The sequence below is a fragment of the Sturnus vulgaris genome, chromosome 18, assembly GCF_052056855.1.
Source record: "Sturnus vulgaris isolate bStuVul1 chromosome 18, bStuVul1.hap1, whole genome shotgun sequence".
Taxonomy (NCBI): domain Eukaryota; kingdom Metazoa; phylum Chordata; class Aves; order Passeriformes; family Sturnidae; genus Sturnus; species Sturnus vulgaris.
The window spans coordinates 337,956-351,498 of record NC_142260.1 but is presented as its reverse complement, the minus strand read 5'-3'; the positions used below and the strand labels follow the sequence as shown (position 1 = coordinate 351,498).

Sequence of the window (13,543 nt, the reverse complement as noted above, 5' to 3'; positions counted from 1 at the left end):
AGTAAGTTCGCTACAAGGTTTAACTGGAGAAGGATAATTAGGAAATCTACTACAGCAGATATGGAAATACAGAAAATGCCACTTGTGTGACCACTTAAAACCTAAAAACTCAGAACATGGCAAGCAGGTTGAATATCAAATAGCTGCTTTTCTCTACCTCTGTCAAACCACACTTGAGAAAATTAAGGAAATTCTTTCCTTGACATCTCAACACATCAGTCACAGCAATCAAAAACATCTACGTGGATGGAGTGCTGCTTCATTTCCAGCTCTCATTAGCACAGAATTCCTTTCTTCATCTGTCTTGCCCTGCCTATTAATGGGGATAATTATGCTGACCTCCTTTATAAAGCACTCGAAAATCTACAGTTAAAAATGTTCCTAAACAAGTAATTAGATGTAATAGCAATCATGTATCAAACTTCAGTTATCAACTCATCACATGAAAGCAAGAATCTGATTGTTCCTGGAATTAGTACACAAAATTCAATTTCTCCACCGACATTAGCTTCCTAGTACTTCCATCATTATTACTACAGTTGCATTATGCTAAAATGCACTAAGGAACCTGCCTACCACTGACTGACATTTTGAAGATTTTTCCAAGCTTTGAACAACAAAAGACCCAGGACTTTTTTTCAGCAGTAATTTCCATGTTAATAATTTCCATCTTGTTAAACAAAGATACTTTTGACCAGCGTCGAGCTTAGATGTTATTCTGAATCTGCAGCCTGGATTGTTGCAAGGGCTCCAACATAAAACAGCTGCAGCACTTTGCAAATGTATTTTCCTGTTACATCCATCCAGCCCTGTGTCTCCTTACTGGGCTGGTCTAGGAGGCCACAATTTCATCACCACCATTTACTGTCACCAGATTCTCCTCCTCTTTACATCTGTATGGTACTTCCCTCCTTTCAGCTGCCCATAATCATTCAGTATGTGTGATGTGCACGTTTTTCTTTCATCTTGTGCTAATAAAAATGAAAAAAAGGTGAGAGGATTTGTTATAAAATCGAGCTACTTACCAACTATTGCCAGATTATGCTCTGAGCCACATGCGATCTGAAATAGAAACATGAATGACTAAATCAGAACCTCCTTACCAGTAGGAAGACAGTCACAATTACAACAGGAAATTAAAAATTAACCTGAAACAAACAACTACAGTTTGTAGAATGCAAAATCAAGGTTGAAGTGTTGTCACTCTTAAATGCAATTTCATTTGTAGCCTCACTTAGGGGCTTAGCAGCAGGCATGCATGTTTGCTAGGTTTTTGAGTAAAGAGGCATTTTCTTTTCAAAATGCAGACATTTCAACCCTTTCAAGCAAGACTGGCCACGATTCTGCCAAAACATCACACCCTTGACAACACCCACTGGATCCAAGGAGAGGCACAGAGCAAACACAGATTAAGCTGCACAGGGAGAGCTGGGAATCAAAGGGTGATGAAGATCCCAAATCTCTGATCTGTTCTGCTTTTCCAGCTGAGCCCTGAGGAAAGAATAGAGGCTCAGTGTGCTAAAGCTGGCATGATAAGATCCCTACAGTCATTTGCCTAGAATGGAGAAAAACTACCCTAGGACTCAACCCTTCTGTTAACTCATTAATGATGGGAATTACTCACCAATTCCTTTTCAAAGCAAACTTAAAGTTCACATAGTTTTCATCCTTCTTGCTGTGAACATGTCAGATGTTTAAGTTGCTTTAGTGTACTGAGTTTTTGTAAGCTGTCCATCAATGATGGTCACACAGGCACCAAGAGCAGTCCCCTGTCCTTTCTGCAGGGGCTTTTCTTTCCCACTGAATTTCTTTTGCAAGGTCACTCTCAGCATAATTGTCTGATGTAACAGATTTCACACAAGGTCTGCTGAGTGTCCTTAAGTTTTTATTTTAAATAAAAGCAACTCCTTCAAAATCCTGTATCCAGCTCACTGTCTTGAAACTACTTGCCCATTATACCTACTACTGAGCTGGAGAAAATTAATAAGCACATTTTTCTTAAAGTATATTTGCAATAGCAAAACATAATGCAGGAGTATATGCTCAATTATATTACAAAATAGAAGGCCATAGCATCAAAAGTTTATATGGTTTTGTGCATGCATAACTTTATAGCTTTTACAGCCAGAGAAACAGCTCAAATCACCTCCATGTGTGCAGAACATAAACCCAGAGAAGTTAATAAAGCAGGCCCCGTGCTCAGCTCACTGTGCTGAGTATTCACTGCAGAACAGACAGCCAGGACTGGCACACTGAGAGCCTGAGCTCCTGGGTCACAACTGAACACCACAACCACTACTGCTCACATGTCCCCTGTCACAACTGCTGCACTGGGGCAAAGCCACCCCAGCACAACAAAGGCAGGGAAGAAGAAAAAGACTCTCTAGAATAAAGGTGCTTAGACAATACATTCAAGCATTTGGGAAAACAGGGTGAGAGAAGAATTCAAGTCATAGCACATTCCAGCATGGCCTCATCTTCAGAAAAATGAAGACAAAGCAGCAGGAAAAGCCTTTGCAAGAGCCCGAGCAGGACTGCATCGAGTCTTTTATCCCCCAGCACTGCAGGCAGGAAAATCTCCATTAAAATACATAAATCACTGCCATATCCCACATCACCATCCTCACCACAAGACCCAGCCCCACACAGCAGCAGGGCTGGCTCCTAATGCTGATTTATTGGCTGGTGCTCCCTGTGCTTCCCAGCCCTATCAGCTGATGCCATGGAAACAAGATCCACACATGGAAACACAGGCAAAGGCCTTCTAGCAAAAAAGCAAAATTTTTGTCTTCACCGAGTGCTGAAAATTGGATATGCTGAAGTTGCTGCTAATAGAATAAATAAATTTTATCTGAGGTGTGAATAATCTTGGCTAATTCCCTAGGAAATAGACTGACACAGGCAGAGATTCAAAAGCATTGGCACAAAGGAACTGTCAGGCTGGTGGCTGACCCTGCCAGGACCTGCTCCAGAAACAACACATTAAAAAAAAAAGGGAAAAAAAAAGCCCCAAACAAATAAGATGTCACTTAGATTGTAAAAAACCTCCCCTGACAAGCTTTTTTTTTTTTTTTTTTTTTTTTTTTTTGCTGCAGCCAACAGTACAGAGCCTGCAAAGCAGATAAAAGAATGCTGCAATCTCAGACAGCTTTGCACGTGTAGCTGTGACTCTGGCCACCATCCAGAGGCTCCCACTAGCCAGCTGTCAGGCTCTGGGGGAGGCAGCCAAGGAATTGCTGTGTTACACACACTGGCCAGTGCTGGGGAGTGTCCCCAAGCCACCACTCATGGCCACCACGCTGCAGCTCTGGGGCTGATGCACAAAAGCCTTTTCTGGGGGTAAAAGGCAGCCCAGGGAAGTGGCAGCCCTGCTGCCAACAGCTGAAAGCAAAGGGAAGAGGAGCTGCTGGAGGCAGAGCCCCGGATTCAGCCTGGCCAGCCCAGAGCCAGGGGCTCCAAAGGGAATTTGCTCCATTCAGAGCACAGGGCTCAGCCCCAGCTCTGCCTTAGCACACGGTGTCACCCCCTGACAGCACAGACTGGCTTTGTAGGAACCCCCAGATTAAAAAACCCGCCTCAGAGAGCTCTAAATTTATCTTCCTGGAACACCTTGTCCATCATCCCTGCTCCTTGTACAGGCTGCAGCATCCCTGTGCCTCTGGAGCCCTGCAGGGTCACTCACACAGGGGAAGCACGGCTGCCACTGCTTCATCTGCACTGAAACCCTGCAGGTATTTCACATCTTTCTTACACTAAATTCTAACATGTGGCACCCCCTTTTCCCTGTGACTCCCCACAACAGGCAACAATCAGCCAAGAGAGATTGATTTGCTGTCCAGACACACAGCAGCCAGAGAACAGCACTGCTGGACAGATGTTTTATGCTCACATTAGATGCAATAAGCTCTGCAGTCGGTGCAGGTCACTGGGAGAAGCCTGGTATTTACTGCAGCAACTCTCATTTTCTGGCTACTTCTCTTCTGTCCCCACCCCCAATGTGCTGCAGAGAAATTAAATTCCAGCAGACATCTGCATGCTGCCACTGGGTAAGTACATTCAGGGATGCTTATAAACACACAATAATGCTTTCTAATTGGGCAATAATTTTACATTATGTTTTAATTGAAAAAAAACAATCACTAAACTTAATGACAAATCAGAGAGACTGAGCAAAGAATTCTGAAGAATGTTAAGAGACATGACACAGTAAACAATTGGCACTGAAGTTCTCAGTTTGGAGGGAAATTTGAAAAGAGTTGTGAAGGATTTTGTGATCTCTATATAAATTATCTCAAGGCACATGACAAATGTCTGTAAGGCAGGCAAAGAATGCTTAGGGACCATTTCACCCAGAACTTCCTTACCTTATTATCTGTCCTCTTTCAACCATACAGAAATTGTTTGTTTCTTCCCTTAAGTTGTGTGTTAGCAAGCTGGTGTCTACCTGCCAATGGCTGTGGTTCAGATCCATCCATCCACCCAGGTTTAACATGGCTGGTGTAAGCAGCCAAGGGACCAGCATTTTATTAATCATAAATAGTGTGATAAATAGCATAATCACAGACATAAGCTGCAAGGATGGTGAGGAAAGGCCTTAGCACAGCAACCACAAACTCCAGGCTAAACACCAACACCTTTCTGCAGCCTACATGTATGCTTATGGCCCAGTCCTAACAAAAATTCATTGACTGAATGGAAAATCAATGGGTTATGCAAAACAGAGAAAATATGTCACTTAAGAATAAAATGTTTTTCTATCTTAAAAGCACTACATGAAGAAGCAAAATAATATTTAGTACATATTATATAAATGTTCCCCTATAGACCTCTGTGTGTGTATAGATATAAAAAAGAAAATAAATATATATATATGCATATAAGGAAAAGAAGGTTATGTACTAAACAAGATCTTTATCAGGGAAGAAAGTTCAGACAGAGCACCACCTTTTCTGTCTGAGATAGAGATCTCACCTCTGCAGACTGCAAACAAACACATCCAGGACAGGACTCCCGTGGATATTTAGACATGCAGTCTCCCTTGGATTTCAAAAGGTAATTAAGAGGGAAAAATACCTTTTGCCAACCATCCCCTAAGGGGCCTCGAGTACTATAACAAAGTGTATAAAAATCCAGGTTTCAGGCTGGTACCCTGACCACAAGGCTCGTGTTTCTTTTCTTTCTGTAACCCCAGGGCTTTGACTGAGGATCTGCTGTGCACCCTCCAGGAAAGAAATGGAATCAGAGCTGCAGGCAAAGTCAATGCCCCTGCAGCAGAGGGTGCAAGGAGGAGGCACAGGGACTCCCGAGAGGGACTGCACTGTGAAAAAGCACAAGCATCCACACATCAAGGTGTTAAGCTAGAAAAACAAAATAAAACTCAATATCATTTATTTTTGTTTCACCACCCTATAAATGCATGTTAATTCCCTTCAGTGCAATTATTTCCCAAAACATGAAAGGCTGTGGAGGCTTCTGGCACTCCTTAGAGATGAGAGTCTGATGTACAAAGAAGATTTTTAAGGATGAATGGAGATATGATGAGATATATGAGATAGAATGAATGAAGATAAGATGTTCAAGTTGCATGCAGATTCTAATTTCTTTCTTCCTAATTGCACCAAGGCTCTTTTTTGGGGGCAGAGGGAAGGCAAGCTCTGAAAGGGTGACACAAAAGTACTTTTTTATTTTATCCAGGACTTTAGCCACGGCATCTGACACTGTAAGGAAATTGCCAGGGCCAGAGGATGGCAAATTTCGTTTCTCCTGAGATCAGAAGTGCACATGAAGGAGAGGAGGCTGCAGATCAAAGCTTATGTAAGGCAGGGGAATCTTCTCTCCCAGAGCTGCTCTCCCATGCCCTTGATTAATGTCTCTAACAACAATTTGTACTGTTTGACACACTCGGTGCAACTGCATTTGTATGCAGAATTCTATTGATGTGCAAAAATAAAGTAAAAGGAATCTAATTAGCAAAGCTGTCCTGCTTCCAATGATCCCTCACTAGGAACTCTCTGTTCCTCTTCTGCATCATTTGACTCCTGATTGATAAGAAAGCAGCTTGCTCACCCAGTCACACTCCCCGGCAAGCACAAGGCCAAGTCCAGTTCAATGCAGAACATGCTCCTAGCTGCTGGCTGCAGCCGCTGAAAAGAGGGCTGGTGTCCTGGAGATCACAGGATATTTTCCATTTTTCATCAAATAATCGCATTTCCTACTTAACTTAGACTTTTTTGTAGTTGTGTGATTGGCTTTTTAGCCTGTATGCAGTTTTACTTTCCCCTACAGCAAGAAAATTCACGATAGAATTTAAACTGAGCACACATAGCAAGGTCTGGAAGAAAACATTTCTCACCACACCCAAAGCTAACGTGCCACATCAGGGGACCTTTGCAAGCACGGAGGAAGAGAGGAAGCATTGAGGCACTGCCAGGATGCAGCAAGCTTTCAAAGGAAGATTTCACAGCTCTCTGTAGCTCCCAGAATGCTGATTTACACCCTCACTGCCTGGAAGAAATTCCGAGCCTGTGTCACCTGCAGCACAAGACACAAAATGCTCTTCCCCCAGGCAGCATTCCCCAGAGTCCCATCTTCCATCACTCAATAACCTGCCCTGCCAATTGTCTCACACACACCAAAAATCCAGCTGGCAACACCAGGGGCTTGCCTTCACACCCTCCATGCCACATGGGACATACAGATACATATAAATATATATAAAAATATATATATAAATGTGTGTGTGTCTCTGCACACCTCCCCTCTCTGTGACACTAACCACAGAAAATTTAGAGAAATTCTCTGCTCTCCACTGACCACATTCCAGGAAAGCTTTCTGCTGTTTATCAGGGTGCATTTGCACTTCTGTGATTCAGTTGGTGCAACCTTGGGTCTCAAATGCTTGCACAAGATGGAAATATTTGTTAAGTACAAAGGAAAAAAAAACAACAAAAACAAAACAAACAAACAAAAAACACAAACAGCAGCAATAAAAAACCCAACCACCAATAAGAAAAAACAAAACCAAAACAAACCCATCCATACATAAACAAAAACTTCCCAAAGAGTCAAAATCAAACCACATACCAAAAACCAACTTATCTTTTAGTACCAGAGAGGAAACACCACAACCCCAAAAGCCTGTCAATAGTGATCAGGCACAGGAGATGAAAATAAAAGGAGAGAAAAGCCAATTGTTAAAGCAATCAACATTTTCATGGAGGGTTTACCCCACAGCAACCCCCTGCACCTCCCATGGCTGCCTGAAAGGAGCTCACATGGAAAAGCTGGCACAAAAAAACTGAATATGGATGGTTTGCCTAAGACTGAGGGCATCAACACAGAGTAAGATTTGTGTCCACCTATGAAAAAAACCTCATTTTTAGATGACTTCAGAACAACACCAAAAATGCTGAGATCTCAGTTAGAACACTCAGTGGTATTGGGTTTTAGGTGAATGACATGAATGCAGCCAAAACAAGTGTGATAAAAATCTTTACAAGTCAGCAAGGCCAGCTGGCTTTTCTGTCTTGCCTAAGATTTTCCCATCACTTCTTACACTCTTCTTCAGGCAGCCCTCTCCTTTCCTTGGGGTTCAGAAAGCATTAGCATTTTCATTCCAGGAAAATCAAGCTCTGTCACTTTTATATCCCTCAGCCTCACCAGTCCATCAAAATTTTCCATTTTTTGTAATCAAGACCTCAGCCACAAAACAATTTTTGCCTGTCCTTTCATCATTTTTAAAATGAACCAAGTCATGGTCACTGAATTTCAGTTTGCTTCCTGCAACAAGCTCTCCATTCAGTCTTCATTATATTGTGAACATTAAGAGTGAAGTCTCCCTTCTGACTGATGAAATCATTCCTCACAGCAGCCCTGTCACTGTGTGCATGCTCCTGACCCTGTGACTGTGCACTGCAAACCCCACAGCCCAAATCCTCACTGACATTGCAGACATCCAGCTCTGAGCTGCAGCAATGGGGCCTTCAGCAAATGCACAATTTTACCCACGGGAACTTCTTCACCATTTATCTCAAAATTCCTTTGACTTGGATTGTTTCATGCACCATTCCCAGCTCAGTCTCAGTGTCACTCTCCCATGAGCTGAAGGAGAGGCACTGAGATGAACACCTCACCATCTGTTTGGGGTAGTCTGGGAACTACAACTAGTTTGCTTTTTATCTAAGGCCACAAACACCATTTTGACATAAGATATTAAAGAAACCAAGGCCACAGAAACACAAAGTTTCAAAAACTCCTTATACACTGATTTGTCTACCATCAACACACACACCCTTATGATTAGATTATTCTGACGTTTTCAAGTCAAGAATTGTGGCTTGCAGTATGCAAAAAACCCACTTGGTATCTGTCTTTTTACTGTTTTCATGTACAACAGAAAGAAAGACAGAAGTTCACTATGGCACATAAATGTCATCATTGTCTATCTCAATGTGTTAATTTCTAGTACTCTGAAATTAATGAAATGGTTCTGTTAAAAAATGATTACAGACAAACATTCTGTCAAAGTATACATCATAATCAATAATTTTATAGGCTTAGAATAAAAGTCATGACAGCATGTTATTATTTGGCAACAAAACACTGAATTCCCCTTAAACAACCACATCCTTTTGTGGATGTAAAACTGCAGTTTAAGTTTTTCAGCAGAATCCAGGTTTCACATCTCTCCTTGTGGGAGAAGAGTCCACGATTTTTAATGTATGTGGAATCTTTTCTGGAATATTCAGTGCAGCTGGGGAGAAGCAGAGAGCAGTGAAGCACAGGTATCCTGGGCACTGAGCTGTCCGAGTGTGCTGTTACTGCAGGACTTGGCACTGCAGCTGTCTCAGCAAACACTGCAGGGACTGGGGACAGCAGGGTCACACAGAGCACAAAGCCCAGCGCCTGCCCACAGCTCTTCCTGGGAACTTTATAGCCTCAAACAAATGTCAGGGCACTGTGGGGGTGCAGGGAGGGGCAGTGGCCCTAAACCCAGAGGAGGCAAGTGCTGCACAGTGGCTGTGGCCCTCCTGGCCCCAGCAGGGCCAGCTCTGCCTTGGCTCACCCCCAGAGCCCCTCTCCTCTGCCATGTGGGGCTCTCTCAACACCCTGCCACTATTTCCTTCTTTCACAAGCTTTTACCCACGCTATCCTTCATAAACAGCTGCATCCCAAACTCCTGGCTGTACTATCAAAATAATGCCACTAATGATGTCCTTATGGAATACTAGCCCTATTTGACTTCTTCCAGCAGTAAATCCAGATTTATTATAGCATTTTAAACATCTCAGTTCAACTTCCAGCCCTGGGATGTGGGAAGACTAATTTTCAGGGAAATTACTAAACCTTCAAGGAAGCTCTTACACAAAATTAGATTGAGCTTTCATTTCCATGCTCGCCTTGCTGACCTCAGTGTGCATTGCTGCTTGTGTAAACTGGCAGCACACAAGTACAGTGTCACTGAAGGAAATAAAAAAACCTACTTAACTTCCAAAACATTTTATGTTATTTGAAAGAAATGAGCAGGTTATTTAAAGCACAGAACTACTACTGTGTAACAGCATTACAAGCATCCCTTATTGGATCCAATGCCTTTGGGAAATATTATTTGAGATAACAGCAGCTGTTCAATAATGCAAATCTTTGCCTGATTTCCAGCATGACACTCAATGACCTCCCCCACAAACAAGCACGTAAAAATTAAAATGTTATCAACTTAACTCATAACTAAAAACCTCCAGCACATTAGGAACTTCTCCTAGAATATGACAAAATAAATAACAGAGGAAAACAAAACAAATTTTTCATACACCAACTGTCTCAACTTGAGCACAGAATTTTCTTGGTTCATTTACTTTCCAGAAGAGCTGCAGGCATGCAGCTTCTATATCCTTGTACAAAAATACCAAGGCATGAATTTTGCTGAGTGTCCCCTCCCTTACCTCTCCAAATAAAAGGTGCTTATGTCTTCAGGGTATCATGAAACTCTGCTCTTCAGTGTTGGGTTCTCTGTTTCTGTAGCAGTTACTAACAGCACAGCTCCCTAAAGCAAGCTTGCTGGAAATAAATAAAATGTAAACTTGCTAAGAGTCCAATGCAAAAATTAATAGGAAAGCTCTTCTGAATAAATAAGATTGCCATTTGAAAGGACTCAAATAGGGACTGAGCCCTGATGCTAGACAAAAAGGAAGAATTAGGGGAAAAAAACATGTCTGAAAAGACACTTCACAGCTGATAAAAAGGCATTTTTGTTAAAAAGCTGAATTATAGAATCATAGAATCATTTAGATTCAAAGATGTCTGAGAATTTCGATAAAGACACTGAACAGGACTGGGCCTATCACTGAGTCCTGGGGAACATCACTTGTGCCCAGACACCAGCCAGGTTTAATTCCCATTTCCCACCACTCCCTGGGCCATCCAGCCGGGTTCTTACCCACCAAAGAGCACATCTGGCCAAGCCAGACCTGCCAATTTCTTCAGGAGCACATGGTGAGAAATCCTGTTAAAAGCTTTACTGAAGTCCCAGCCTGTTGCTGGTGCACTGGGGGCTCAGCCTGTTCTGGAAGGAGAGGGGCTTGGCCAGGCAGGAGCAGGCTTTAGTGAAGCCCTGCTCTCTGCTGCCCTGGCTCTGCTCTACATGGCACATGGTGGCACTCAGGACAATCTGCTCCATCCTGGGCTCCAGGGCCAGCCTGGCAGCTCTGCACTGCCCACATCCTCCTCCTGGCCACTCCTTAGCCCAGTGACACATTTGCCAGCCCTCCCAGTGCTCCAGTGCTGCTGATAAAGGATGGCAAGGGGCTGCTGAGCATTTCCATGAGCTCCCTCAGTGCCTTTGGGGGGACCCCTCTGGCTGAACACCTGTGAGTGTCTTAGTGCTCAGTGACCATTTCCCTGGGGCTGGGGGAGCTTCATTCTGCTCCTCATTCCTGTCTTACACCTCAGGGCACTGAATACCCAGAATAAAACTGGCCTGGCTATTAAAGGCTGGCAAAGAAGGCATTACACAGCTCAGCCTTCCCTCATCCTCTGCCACCAAATATCCCCCACACCAATAAAGGATGGAGATTCTCCTTAGCCCTCCTTTTGCTGCTGATGTATTTATAGAGAGACTTTTATGGCAGTAGCCAGATTGAGTTGTAGTTGGCTCTTCCAGTTTTCTCCCTGCATGACCTCATGACATCCCTGTAGTCCTCCTGAGCTGCCTACCCCATCATCCCAAGGTGATAAACTCACCTTTTCTTTCCTCTGAGTTCCAGCCAAAGCTGCCTGTTCAGCCAGGCTGCTCTCCTTTCCCCAGCTCATCCTTTGGCACACAGGGACAGCCTGTTCCTGTGCCTTCAGGATTTCCTTGTTGAAAGATGTCCAGCCTTCCTGACTTCCCTGCCCTCCAGGATTGCCTCCCAAGGGACTCTGCCAGCCAGGCTCCTGGACAGTCTGGAGTCCAAAGTAAGAGTTCTGCTGACTCCCTTCCTTACCTCTCTTACTTCATTTCCTACAAAGGGAACAGGGTGGATAGCAAAGGCTCTGCAGTGTGAATTCATTTAGAGTTCTTGAATCAAAACTCCAGAAGAAGTTCATAAAGCTTGATAAATGGCCAAGACTGAGACAGACAAAATTTACTGTGGTCAGGTACGGCATAATAAATCTTTCTGGATACCAAGAAGAATCATTTAGACTGTTCATAGATACAGAAAGATTCTAAACTAGTTAGAACCTCTCAGGGGAACTATATAACATCTCTGTGGTCAATTCAGCAGAAATACCCATTCAATGTGTAACTGCAACACAAAAAGCAAGAAATCAGATTAGTTTAGTCCTAAGCACATAAACACTCCAGGTAATTTTTTAATACCAGTGATTCCACAAGAAACATATTTGATAAAGACTTCAATTTACAGTGATATTTCTAGGACCTCTCAGAGCCAATTTATTCTTTTTTATGGCTTTTTCATTTTTTTGTTATTGTAATTGTGTATCTTTGTAATTTCCTGATCAGAATGCCATACACTGTCCAGGCAACTGCCTGACAGAAATCCAAGTGTATTACACCTGCATTTGACATTGACACATTTATCAGGCTTTTATCTCACAAAAAATAGGTGAGACACATTAGACTGACAAGATATATTTTCCATAGCCATGTACTCACTTGCAAGCAACTACATCATCATCCTTTAAACTTTTATTGATCCAAACTCATGTCAGGCACACCATTACTTAGTCAAGGCAAATACCAGGCTGACAGGCTTAAAATTATTTGAGGAATTTTGTTCAGTCCTTTAAAATGCTGGCAGGGCATAGTCTTCCAACCAATCTTCTGAAAGTTACCTGACATTCTGGGAAAAAATTATTAACAGCAACAACCTATACAGCACTTGGGCCATCTCTCCTTAAACTCTGAAAAGAAAAAGTTTCAGCCTTGATTTTTAAAATTCTACCACTAGAGGCTGAAAAAATGCTGGTATGGAGAATCTCATCCCTCTGTGATACTTCTGCTTTTTCCCTCAAATGCAAAATAGAAAATTCTACTAACAGAATTTGCCTTCCCAGGGTTCTGCCAATAGATGCATTTAAGATGTTTTAGTATTGACAGTGCATAGTCTCTTGGTTTTGTCTGAGAGCAATCTCACCCTCAGTCTTTTCCTGCAGCCAGTGCCTAATGTTTTAATTCAGGGGAGTGGAAAGGATTTCCCACCTGTTGGATACCCCTCAAAACCTCTTATTTCCAATTTGTTAATGACTTAGAAACAGGTAATGTCGTTTTTAATATAAGATGCCCCTTTCATCCCTATGAACCTTCTTGATTCTTCCTGAATCATTTGTAACCACAGACACTGATATTGCTATCACAGCTTTTTCCATAAGGTTTCATACTGAAATATTTTGTTGCATCATGGTTTAAAGGAGAGCATTTTGTTCTCTGGTACAGACTAGAAGGGAGTTGCTAACCTAACCAAGGCAAGAGGCAGAGCTATTGGCAGTGGCTTCCTGCATTAATTCATCTGTCTCCCTGCTGCTCACAAAGGTGACAACATTCCCACAGTCAGGCTCCCATCCTCCTACTGTTAAATCTTATTTTTCCTGTTGCTCTCACAGGGTGGCTCTGTAACAGCACACAGGAATCATCAACACAGACAAGACAATTTTTCAAATAACATTTCATGAGCAGTGCTATATTCTCATTATAAAAAGGAACTGATGCTTTCAAATAAATCCTGAAGACAGGAACGCATTCCTTAATACACCTAGAGAGTCACTGTGAAATATACTGACCAGAAAGCCTTTCACAATACCTGTTTTCCTTTCAATTTATAAAATATTAGTTAAAGAATATGTGGTTTTAAAATTCTAGCTTCATCTGATACAACAGTCTATGCCACTTGACAGAATACAAAATATAGAACCTCTCAAGAATACAATTTTAATATCTTTTATTAAAGTAGCAGCATTTTTGCAACAGATGAAAAGTACTACAGGTTCTATTATTAAAGTCAACAGCCCACCAGACTTGACCACTAATTACAAAATACACCCAGCT

The 13,543-nt window shown here is 42.4% G+C and overlaps 1 protein-coding gene across 6 annotated transcripts in view; it reads right to left on the bottom strand.

Annotated features, from left to right (window-relative positions):
- The window catches only part of SERGEF (secretion regulating guanine nucleotide exchange factor), a 128,647-nt gene that overhangs the window by 55,219 nt on the left and 59,885 nt on the right, over positions 1–13,543 (bottom strand). For 3 of the 6 annotated variants that reach the window (XM_088175496.1, XM_088175498.1, XM_088175491.1), the window contains one exon: positions 1,026–1,062. The exons of the other annotated variants lie outside the window; for them this stretch is intronic. In XM_088175496.1, coding sequence (XP_088031622.1) covers positions 1,026–1,062 — 37 coding nt within the window. The remainder of the gene's footprint in view (positions 1–1,025; positions 1,063–13,543) is intronic. 6 annotated transcript variants of the gene reach the window in all.